At 42.9% G+C, this 12,389-nt stretch overlaps 1 protein-coding gene across 2 annotated transcripts in view; it reads right to left on the minus strand.

Annotated features, from left to right (window-relative positions):
- The window catches only part of arhgap42b (Rho GTPase activating protein 42b), a 219,094-nt gene that overhangs the window by 171,030 nt on the left and 35,675 nt on the right, over positions 1–12,389 (minus strand). For both annotated transcript variants that reach the window (XM_036965194.2, XM_036965192.2), the window contains exon 2: positions 11,315–11,410. In XM_036965194.2, the coding sequence (XP_036821089.1) occupies positions 11,315–11,410 (96 nt within the window). The remainder of the gene's footprint in view (positions 1–11,314; positions 11,411–12,389) is intronic.

Below are 12,389 nucleotides of genomic sequence, written 5' to 3' on the forward strand. Positions count from 1 at the left end.
AACAGGGTTGACTGTAACAGGGTTGTGGATGTAATCTTAAATCAGCCATAAATCCCCAAGAGGAATGGCAGCTTGTTGTCTATATTATAGAGCACTGCATTTAATGTAACAAGCTTTTAAAATGCAATGTTGTTGCAACATTTTTACTTAAAATATCAAAGGGACGAAAAAAGCAGTTCCTGCCAAGGCAGCAGCTACTCTTCCTGGGGTTTATTATGGATCCCCATTAGTTCCTGTCAAGGCAGCAGCTACTCTTCCTGGGGTTTATTATGGATCCCCATTAGTTCCTGCCAAGGCAGCAGCTACTCTTCCTGGGGTTTATTATGGATCCCTATTAGTTCCTGCCAAGGCAGCAGCTACTCTTCCTGGGGTTTATTATGGATCCCCATTAGTTCCTGCCAAGGCAGCAGCTACTCTTCCTGGGGTTTATTATGGATCCCCATTAGTTCCTGCCAAGGCAGCAGCTACTCTTCCTGGGGTTTATTATGGATCCCCATTAGTTCCTGCCAAGGCAGAAGATACTCTTCCTGGGGTTTATTATGGATCCCCATTAGTTCCTGCCAAGGCAGCAGCTAATCTTCCTGGGGTTTATTATGGATCCCCATTAGTTCCTGCCAAGGCAGCAGCTACTCTTCCTGGGGTTTATTATGGATCCCCATTAGTTCCTGCCAAGGCAGCAGCTACTCTTCCTGGGGTGTATTATGGATCCCCATTAGTTCCTGCCAAGGCAGCAGCTACTCTTCCTGGGGTTTATTATGGATCCCCATTTGTTCCTGCCAAGGCAGCAGCTACTCTTCCTGGGGTTTATTATGGATCCCCATTAGTTCCTGCCAAGGCAGCAGCTACTCTTCCTGGGGTTTATTATGGATCCTCATTAGTTCCTGCCAAGGCAGCAGCTACTCTTCCTGGGGTTTATTATGGATCCTCATTAGTTCCTGCCAAGGCAGCAGCTACTCTTCGTGGGGTTTATTATGGATCCCCATTCGTTCCTGTCAAGGCAGCAGCTACTCTTCCTGGGGTTTATTATGGATCCCCATTCGTTCCTGCCAAGGCAGCAGCTACTCTTCCTGGGGTTTATTATGGATCCCCATTAGTTCCTGCCAAGGCAGCAGCTACTCTTCCTGGGGTTTATTATGGATCCCCATTTGTTCCTGTCAAGGAAGCAGCTACTCTTCCTGGGGTTTAATATGGATCCCCATTAGTTTCTGTCAAGGCAGCAGCTACTCTTCCTGGGGTTTATTATGGATCCACATTAGTTCCTGTCAAGGCAGCAGCTACTCTTCCTGGGATTTATTATGGATCCCCATTAGTTGCTGTCAAGGCAGCAGCTACTCTTCCTGGGGTTTATTATGGATCGCCATTAGTTCCTGCAAAGGAAGCAGCTACTCTTCCTGGGGTTTATTATGGATCCCCATTAGTTCCTGCCAAGGCAGCAGCTACTCTTCCTGGGGTTTATTATGGATCCCCATTAGTTCCTGCCTTATTCTAAAATGATTTTTTTTTAAATCCTTGTCAATCTACACACAATAAATACCCCATAATGACGAAGCAAAAACTGTTTTTTGGAACATTTAGCTAATTTATTACAAATAAAGAAAAAAAATCACATTTACATAAATATTCAGACCCTTTACTCAATACTTGCTTAATAAAGCACATTTGGGAGTAATTACAGCATTGATTCATCTTGGGTATGATGCTAGAAGCTTGGCACACCTGTATTTGGAGAGTTTCTCCCATTCTTCTCTGCAGATCCTCTCAAGCTCTGTCAGGTTGGATGGGGATCGTCGCTGCACAGCTATTCTCAGGGTCTCTCCAGGGATGTTTGATCAGGTTCAAGTCCATGATATGGCTGGGCCACTCAAGGACATTCAGAGACTTGTCCCAAAGTCACTCCTGCGTTGTCTTGCCTGTAATCTTAGGGTCGTTGTCCTGTTGGAAGGTGAACCTTTGCTCCAGTTTGAGGTCATGGGTGCTCTGGAGTAGGTTTTCATGAAGGATCTCTCTGTACTTTGCTCTGTTCATCTTTCCCTCGATCCTGACTAGTCTCCCAGTCCCTACTGCTGAAAAACATCCCCACAGCCTGATGCTGCCACCACCATGTTTCACCGTAGGGATGGTTCCAGGTTTCCTCCAGATGGGACACTTGGTATTCACGCTAAAGAGTTCAATCTTTGATTCATCAGACCAGATAATCTTGTTTCTCATGGTCTGAGAGTATTTAGGTGCCTTTGGGCAAAGTCCAAGAGGGCTGTCATGTGCCTTTTACTGAGGACTGGCTTCGGCGGGCAACTCTACCATAAAGGCCTGATTGGGGGAGTGCTGCAGAGATGGTTGTCCTTCTGGAAGGTTCTCCCATCTCTACAGAGGAACTCTAGAGCTCTGTCAGAGTGACCATGAGGTTCTTGGTCACCTCCCTGACGAAGGCCCTTCTCCCCCGATTGCTCAGTTTGGCCGGGCGGCCAGCTCTTTGAAGAGTCTTGGTGAAGAGTCAAATTTCTTCCATTTAAGAATGATGGAGGCTACTGTGTTCTTGGAGACCTTCAACGCTGCAGAAATTTCCCCAGATCTGTGCCTCGACACAATCCTGTCTCGGAGCTCTACGGACAATTCCTTTAACCTAATGGCTTGTTTTTTTGCTCTGACATGCACTGTCAATTGTGGGACTTTAGATAAGACAGGTGTGTGCCTTTCCAAATCATGTCCAATCAATTGAATTTACCACAGGTGGACTCAAATCAAGTTGTAGGAACATCTCAAGGATGATCAATGGAAACAGGACCTGATCACATGAGCTCATTTTCAAGTCTCATAGCAAAGGGGCTGAATAAGATATTTCTGGTTTTAATTTTTAATAAATTTGCAGAAATGTCTAAAAACCTGTTTTCTCCTTGTCATTATGGGTAAACCTGTTTTCGCCTTGTCATCGATAATGTTTAAAGCTGCACTGAAGTTTAACAAAAAAGCTCCTACGATCTTTTTATCATCAATTTCTCTCAGCCAATCATCAGTCATTTGTGACCAATTTTAGGAAACTAGGTGTATGTCGCGGGTCACAGGAGAACCGTTTGAATGTAAACTGTTATTTTTGGGCAGAAATGCGTATGTTATCATGTGTGTGTATGCATGTGTCTGTGCCTATGTTTGTGTTGCTTCACAGTCCCCGCTGTTCCACAAGGTGTATTTTTATCTGTTTTTTGGCAGACATGGCTTCTCGAACATGTGAACTTTCATTTGCCTTAATATCAAACTTGTTTGCCATCTTTAAATACAAATACAATTGTTAAATTACGAGCTTAGTTGTTTTAGCCACGTAAAAATAGAGCAACCTTCCCACTAGCCATGATTGGCTAAGATAATGAGTGGCCTGGACATGCCGAGAGATGAGTTTGGATTGGTCAGCCATATAGCACGCGTCTGTCTATTTGAGCTGGTCAGTATGTCTAGGTAATCCTGTCCAACATGGCTTTTTAAAAATGTATTGTGTAGTAAAATTGCATAAACCTAACGTCAAGTTAAAGTGTACTGTTAGCTAGCTAACGTTAGCTGGCTGGCTCGCTAGCTAACGTTATGTGCATGTTCTCCACTTTCTGGAGGACCGAGTTTTGAAATCAGTGGAATTAGAGATTGATTGCTAAGGAGATGGAGAAAACACCTGTCGATACAGGTAAGACAGTCTAGCTAGCTACATTTTCAGATATTAAACATTTCTAATTTTGACAGGAAGTAGTTTCATTTCAAGTTAAAGCATAATCTAGACAATGTTAGCTGGCTGGCTCGCTAGCTAACGTTATGTGTATGATCTTATTCTTCGTATCTCAGACACATTTGCTTGACTAGTTATAGCCATAGAACCCGGTTGGTTAGCTACCTGCAGATTCATGCAGGGTAGTAACGTCATGAGTTGAGATTATGGTTCATTGTTTAGCTAGCTAGCAGGACACCACTCATCTAAAGTTATTTCAACTCCAGAACACAGGACACCACTCATCTAAAGTTATTTCAACTCCAGAACACAGGACACCACTAATCTAAGGTTCTTTCAACTCCAGACCACAGGACACCACTAATCTAAGGTTTGTTCCACTCCAGGCCACAGGACACCACTCATCTAAAGTTCTTTCAACTCTAGAACACAGGACACCACTAATCTAAAGTTATTTCCACTCCAGACCACAGGACACCACTCATCTAAGGTTCTTTCAACTCTAGAACACAGGACACCATTCATCTAAGGTTATTTCAACTCCAGAACACAGGACACCACTCATCTAAGGTTCTTTCAACTCCAGAACACAGGACACCACTAATCTAAGGTTTGTTCAACTCCAAAACACAGGACACCACTCATCTAAGGTTCTTTCAACTCTAGTACACAGGACACCACTAATCTAAGGTTTGTTCCACTCCAGAACACAGGACAGTGAAAGAGAAGAAGTCAGGCCATGATGAAAAAAACAGCCCCTGTAACTTTGAGAACAACTAATATTTCTTTATTGCCTCCATCAATCTAGTTGTCTAGCTGTCCCATTGATTCTGTGATTACTGGTGTAATATGTTGTAGGATTTTGAATGTCACTACAGGAAGTAGAGAAAGGAATCAATACAAGGTCAGCTGAACCCGTCTGCTCCTACAGACAGAGGCTGTATCCACAATGGCACACTGTTCCCAGAGCCCTATCAGAGCCATAGGGCTCTGGTCAACAGTAGTGCACTATATAGGGAATAGGATACAATTTGAGACACACACACAGACAGGCTCCTGGTGACTCTGGGGGAAGAGAGGAGCATCAAAGTAGATTGGTCCTATGCTGCATCAAGACGCAGACTATGGGTTCACTGTCTGGGGTCCAGTCAAGTCAGTCAGAAAGAACAACAGTTTCCATTGATGGCCAGACGATCACATCTTTTCTCCTCGGATAGTAATTCTGCTGTCTTGGCCTTTTGCTGTTTGGGAATGGTGGCAAGGGATCACACTTTGAAAAAGTTGTATCCGTTTTAAACAGATATCGAACAGTCCGATTCATCCCAACACAACACAAAGGTGTACAATGTTGCAGCCTATACAACTAAACAACATCGGAAACTATCAGAAAACAAATCTATGTCACTCTTTGAAACAATCAATGTACATGTCTGAGACCCATTAAATCTATGTCATTCTTTGAAATGTGAATAAGCTCTCCTGCCACTGTGTCTTTAATCCTATTGTTTGTCTGTAGTGCTATTATGTATTCAAAGATGTACACCGCAACGTATTCCCTTCTGTTAGTCAGTCAATACAAAAGCTTTCCAAAAGAAGCCTGAGGCGCTGTGTCCCGCGTCTGCTCCTCCCGCTGCTACGGCATAGAATCAGGAATCAGCTCTGTCTATCTGGGCAGACTAGCTGACAAAACACGTTATGAATGCGTCAGAATGGCACCCTATTCCCTTCATAGTGCACGACTTGAGCCCTACGTCCCTACGAGAGAGGTAAAAAGAGAGGAAGAGGAAGTGAGGGGATGGCTGGGTAACAGGTCTAAACGGTCTAAACGCACTGCATCTCAGCGCTAGAGGCGTCACTACAGACCCTGGTTCGTTTCCAGGTTGTATCACTACCGGCCGTGATTGGGAGTCCCATAGGGTGGTGCACATTTGGCCCGGTGTCGTCCTGGTTAGGGTTTGGCCCAGGGTAGGCCATTGATGTAAATACAAGTTGTTCTTAACTGACTTGCCAAGTTAAATAAAGGTTCAATCAAATTCATAATGTTGTTGATGATCCCTGGGTTACTGTATATAGTCTACTCAGTGGTTATGTGTTGATGATGATCCCTGGGTTACTGTATATAGTACTCAGTGGTTATGTGTTGATGATCCCTGGGTTACTGTATATAGTCTACTCAGTGGTTATGTGTTGATGATCCCTGGGTTACTGTATATAGTCTACTCAGTGGTTATGTGATGATGATCCCTGGGTTACTGTATATAGTCTACTCAGTGGTTATGTGTTGATGATGATCCCTGGGTTACTGTATATAGTCTACTCAGTGGTTATGTGTTGATGATCCCTGGGTTACTGTATATAGTCTACTCAGTGGTTATGTGATGATGATCCCTGGGTTACTGTATATAGTCTACTCAGTGGTTATGTGTTGATGATCCCTGGGTTACTGTATATAGTCTACTCAGTGGTTATGTGTTGATGATCCCTGGGTTACTGTATATAGTCTACTCAGTGGTTATGTGTTGATGATCCCTGGGTTACTGTATATAGTCTACTCAGTGGTTATGTGTTGATGATCCCTGGGTTACTGTATATAGTCTACTCAGTGGTTATGTGTTGATGATCCCTGGGTTACTGTATATAGTACTCAGTGGTTATGTGTTGATGATCCCTGGGTTACTGTATATAGTCTACTCAGTGGTTATGTGTTGATGATCCCTGGGTTACTGTATATAGTCTACTCAGTGGTTATGTGTTGATGATGATCCCTGGGTTACTGTATATAGTCTACTCAGTGGTTATGTGTTGATGATCCCTGGGTTACTGTATATAGTCTACTCAGTGGTTATGTGTTGATGATCCCTGGGTTACTGTATATAGTCTACTCAGTGGTTATGTGTTGATGATCCCTGGGTTACTGTATATAGTCTACTCAGTGGTTATGTGATGATGATCCCTGGGTTACTGTATATAGTCTACTCAGTGGTTATGTGTTGATGATCCCTGGGTTACTGTATATAGTCTACTCAGTGGTTATGTGTTGATGATCCCTGGGTTACTGTATATAGTCTACTCAGTGGTTATGTGATGATGATCCCTGGGTTACTGTATATAGTCTACTCAGTGGTTATGTGATGATGATCCCTGGGTTACTGTATATAGTCTACTCAGTGGTTATGTGTTGATGATCCCTGGGTTACTGTATATAGTCTACTCAGTGGTTATGTGTTGTTGATGATCCCTGGGTTACTGTATATAGTCTACTCAGTGGTTGTGTTGATGATGATCCCTGGGTTACTGTATATAGTCTACTCAGTGGTTATGTGTTGTTGATGATCCCTGGGTTACTGTATATAGTCTACTCAGTGGTTATGTGTTGATGATGATCCCTGGGTTACTGTATATAGTCTACTCAGTGGTTATGTGTTGATGATCCCTGGGTTACTGTATATAGTACTCAGTGGTTATGTGTTGTTGATGATCCCTGGGTTACTGTATATAGTCTACTCAGTGGTTATGTGTTGATGATCCCTGGGTTACTGTATATAGTCTACTCAGTGGTTATGTGTTGATGATCCCTGGGTTACTGTATATAGTCTACTCAGTGGTTATGTGTTGTTGATGATCCCTGGGTTACTGTATATAGTCTACTCAGTGGTTGTGTTGATGATGATCCCTGGGTTACTGTATATAGTCTACTCAGTGGTTATGTGTTGATGATCCCTGGGTTACTGTATATAGTACTCAGTGGTTATGTGTTGATGATCCCTGGGTTACTGTATATAGTCTACTCAGTGGTTATGTGATGATGATGATCCCTGGGTTACTGTATATAGTCTACTCAGTGGTTATGTGTTGTTGATGATCCCTGGGTTACTGTATATAGTCTACTCAGTGGTTATGTGTTGATGATCCCTGGGCTACTGTATATAGTCTACTCAGTGGTTATGTGTTGATGATCCCTGGGTTACTGTATATAGTCTACTCAGTGGTTATGTGTTGATGATGATCCCTGGGTTACTGTATATAGTCTACTCAGTGGTTATGTGTTGATGATCCCTGGGTTACTGTATATAGTCTACTCAGTGGTTATGTGTTGATGATCCCTGGGTTACTGTATATAGTCTACTCAGTGGTTATGTGATGATGATCCCTGGGTTACTGTATATAGTCTACTCAGTGGTTATGTGATGATGATCCCTGGGTTACTGTATATAGTCTACTCAGTGGTTATGTGTTGATGATCCCTGGGTTACTGTATATAGTCTACTCAGTGGTTATGTGATGATGATCCCTGGGCTACTGTATATAGTCTACTCAGTGGTTATGTGTTGATGATCCCTGGGTTACTGTATATAGTCTACTCAGTGGTTATGTGATGATGATCCCTGGGTTACTGTATATAGTCTACTCAGTGGTTATGTGTTGATGATCCCTGGGTTACTGTATATAGTACTCAGTGGTTATGTGTTGATGATGATCCCTGGGTTACTGTATATAGTCTACTCAGTGGTTATGTGTTGATGATCCCTGGGTTACTGTATATAGTACTCAGTGGTTATGTGTTGATGATGATCCCTGGGTTACTGTATATAGTCTACTCAGTGGTTATGTGTTGATGATCCCTGGGTTACTGTATATAGTCTACTCAGTGGTTATGTGTTGATGATCCCTGGGTTACTGTATATAGTCTACTCAGTGGTTATGTGTTGATGATCCCTGGGCTACTGTATATAGTCTACTCAGTGGTTATGTGTTGATGATGATCCCTGGGTTACTGTATATAGTCTACTCAGTGGTTATGTGTTGATGATCCCTGGGTTACTGTATATAGTCTACTCAGTGGTTATGTGTTGATGATCCCTGGGTTACTGTATATAGTCTACTCAGTGGTTATGTGTTGATGATCCCTGGGTTACTGTATATAGTCTACTCAGTGGTTATGTGTTGATGATCCCTGGGTTACTGTATATAGTCTACTCAGTGGTTATGTGTTGTTGATGATTCCTGGGTTACTGTATATAGTCTACTCAGTGGTTATGTGTTGATGATCCCTGGGTTACTGTATATAGTCTACTCAGTGGTTATGTGTTGATGATCCCTGGGTTACTGTATATAGTCTACTCAGTGGTTGTGTTGATGATGATCCCTGGGTTACTGTATATAGTCTACTCAGTGGTTATGTGTTGATGATCCCTGGGCTACTGTATATAGTCTACTCAGTGGTTATGTGTTGATGATCCCTGGGTTACTGTATATAGTCTACTCAGTGGTTATGTGATGATGATCCCTGGGTTACTGTATATAGTCTACTCAGTGGTTATGTGTTGATGATCCCTGGGTTACTGTATATAGTCTACTCAGTGGTTATGTGTTGATGATCCCTGGGTTACTGTATATAGTCTACTCAGTGGTTATGTGTTGATGATCCCTGGGTTACTGTATATAGTCTACTCAGTGGTTATGTGTTGATGATCCCTGGGTTACTGTATATAGTCTACTCAGTGGTTATGTGATGATGATCCCTGAGTTACTGTATATAGTCTACTCAGTGGTTATGTGTTGATGATCCCTGGGTTACTGTATATAGTCTACTCAGTGGTTATGTGTTGATGATGATCCCTGGGTTACTGTATATAGTCTACTCAGTGGTTATGTGTTGATGATCCCTGGGTTACTGTATATAGTCTACTCAGTGGTTATGTGTTGATGATGATCCCTGGGTTACTGTATATAGTCTACTCAGTGGTTATGTGTTGTTGATGATCCCTGGGTTACTGTATATAGTCTACTCAGTGGTTATGTGTTGATGATCCCTGGGCTACTGTATATAGTCTACTCAGTGGTTATGTGTTGATGATCCCTGGGTTACTGTATATAGTCTACTCAGTGGTTATGTGTTGATGATCCCTGGGTTACTGTATATAGTCTACTCAGTGGTTATGTGTTGATGATCCCTGGGTTACTGTATATAGTCTACTCAGTGGTTATGTGTTGATGATCCCTGGGCTACTGTATATAGTCTACTCAGTGGTTGTGTTGATGATCCCTGGGTTACTGTATATAGTCTACTCAGTGGTTATGTGTTGATGATCCCTGGGTTACTGTATATAGTCTACTCAGTGGTTATGTGTTGATGATGATCCCTGGGTTACTGTATATAGTACTCAGTGGTTATGTGTTGATGATCCCTGGGTTACTGTATATAGTCTACTCAGTGGTTATGTGTTGATGATCCCTGGGTTACTGTATATAGTCTACTCAGTGGTTATGTGTTGATGATCCCTGGGTTACTGTATATAGTCTACTCAGTGGTTATGTGTTGATGATCCCTGGGTTACTGTATATAGTCTACTCAGTGGTTATGTGTTGATGATCCCTGGGTTACTGTATATAGTACTCAGTGGTTATGTGTTGATGATCCCTGGGTTACTGTATATAGTCTACTCAGTGGTTATGTGATGATGATCCCTGGGTTACTGTATATAGTCTACTCAGTGGTTATGTGATGATGATCCCTGGGTTACTGTATATAGTCTACTCAGTGGTTATGTGTTGATGATCCCTGGGTTACTGTATATAGTCTACTCAGTGGTTATGTGTTGATGATCCCTGGGTTACTGTATATAGTCTACTCAGTGGTTATGTGATGATGATCCCTGAGTTACTGTATATAGTCTACTCAGTGGTTATGTGATGATGATCCCTGAGTTACTGTATATAGTCTACTCAGTGGTTATGTGTTGTTGATGATCCCTGGGTTACTGTATATAGTCTACTCAGTGGTTATGTGTTGATGATGATCCCTGGGTTACTGTATATAGTCTACTCAGTGGTTATGTGTTGTTGATGATCCCTGGGTTACTGTATATAGTCTACTCAGTGGTTATGTGTTGATGATCCCTGGGTTACTGTATATAGTCTACTCAGTGGTTATGTGTTGATGATCCCTGGGTTACTGTATATAGTCTACTCAGTGGTTATGTGTTGATGATCCCTGGGTTACTGTATATAGTCTACTCAGTGGTTATGTGTTGATGATGATCCCTGGGTTACTGTATATAGTCTACTCAGTGGTTATGTGTTGTTGATGATCCCTGGGTTACTGTATATAGTCTACTCAGTGGTTATGTGTTGATGATCCCTGGGTTACTGTATATAGTCTACTCAGTGGTTATGTGTTGATGATGATCCCTGGGCTACTGTATATAGTCTACTCAGTGGTTATGTGTTGATGATCCCTGGGTTACTGTATATAGTCTACTCAGTGGTTATGTGTTGATGATGATCCCTGGGTTACTGTATATAGTCTACTCAGTGGTTATGTGTTGTTTCATTCCGCATGATGCTGGAAGACCAAAGCTAAAGTAATATGAAGTTTTGGACAAACAAGTGATAATCAGTGTTTATTCTCCAAAAAAACGAATGACTTGCAGGAACACGTGTTTGTTAGGGGGGAATTTGAATTAGTTTGACATTTGACAATGTTAAACCAACAGGACCAAATGAAAATAGAAACGTAACAAGTGACAGACTATAGCTCAGAACGATGTCTGAAGAGAGAGGGAGAGAGAGAAACCCTCCTCGTTCCGGTCTCGTTGGAGGACTTACCGATATTGACCTCGTCGTCCGTCTCTGCGTCTCCTATACACTCAAACTGGAACTCCTGGAGGGACTGAGAGAACTTCTGGACCGCAGTAGACAGATCTGGAGGCAGAGAGGGTATGTGTCATAGAGATATTCAAAGATCTGGAGGAACCAGAGAGGGTATGTGTCATAGAGATATTCAAAGATCTGGAGGAACCAGAGAGGGTATGTGTCATAGAGATATTCAAAGATCTGGAGGCAGAGAGAGTATGTGTCATAGAGATATTCAAAGATCTGGAGGAACCAGAGAGGGTATGTGTCATAGAGATATACACAGATCTGGAGGAGGCAGAGAGGGTATGTGTCATAGAGATATACACAGATCTGGAGGAGGCAGAAAGGGTATGTGTCATAGAGATATACACAGATCTGGGGGAGGCAGAGAGGGTATGTGTCATAGAGATATACACAGATCTGGGGGAGGCAGAGAGGGTATGTGTCATAGAGATATACACAGATCTGGAGGAGGCAGAGAGGGTATGTGTCATAGAGATATACACAGATCTGGGGGAGGCAGAGAGGGTATGTGTCAGTCATGATAGTTACTGTTGGACAGAGGTAATAGGTGGGGATGTGTAATCTCTCCTTAGCTGAAATGTCTCCTCTATCATCGCCCCAATTGCTAGCTTTTCGATGGCGCATCTGTATAAGAATGTTTCAGGAGGGTGGTCACGTGCTTGGGAGACAGAGGTCCCAGGTAAGAACGTTTCAGGAGGGTGGTCACGTGCTTGGGAGGCAGAGGTCCGGGGTAAGAACGTTACAGGAGGGTGGTCACGTGCTTGGGAGGCAGAGGTCCGGGGTAAGAACGTTTCAGGAGGGTGGTCACATGCTTGGGAGACAGAGGTCCCAGGTAAGAACGTTTCAGGAGGGTGGTCACGTGCTTGGGAGACAGAGGTCCTGGGTAAGAACGTTTCTATGCCCCAGGACTACCTACTACTAGAAACGTTTCTAACGTTTCTACTATGCCCCAGGACTACCTGACATGATGACTCCTTGCTGTCCCCAGTCCACCTGGCTGTGCTGCTGCTCCAGTTTCAAC

The sequence above is a fragment of the Oncorhynchus mykiss genome, chromosome 27 (genome assembly GCF_057628025.1).
Source record: "Oncorhynchus mykiss isolate SJ-2025 chromosome 27, ASM5762802v1, whole genome shotgun sequence".
In the NCBI taxonomy this organism is placed as follows: Eukaryota; Metazoa; Chordata; class Actinopteri; order Salmoniformes; family Salmonidae; genus Oncorhynchus; species Oncorhynchus mykiss.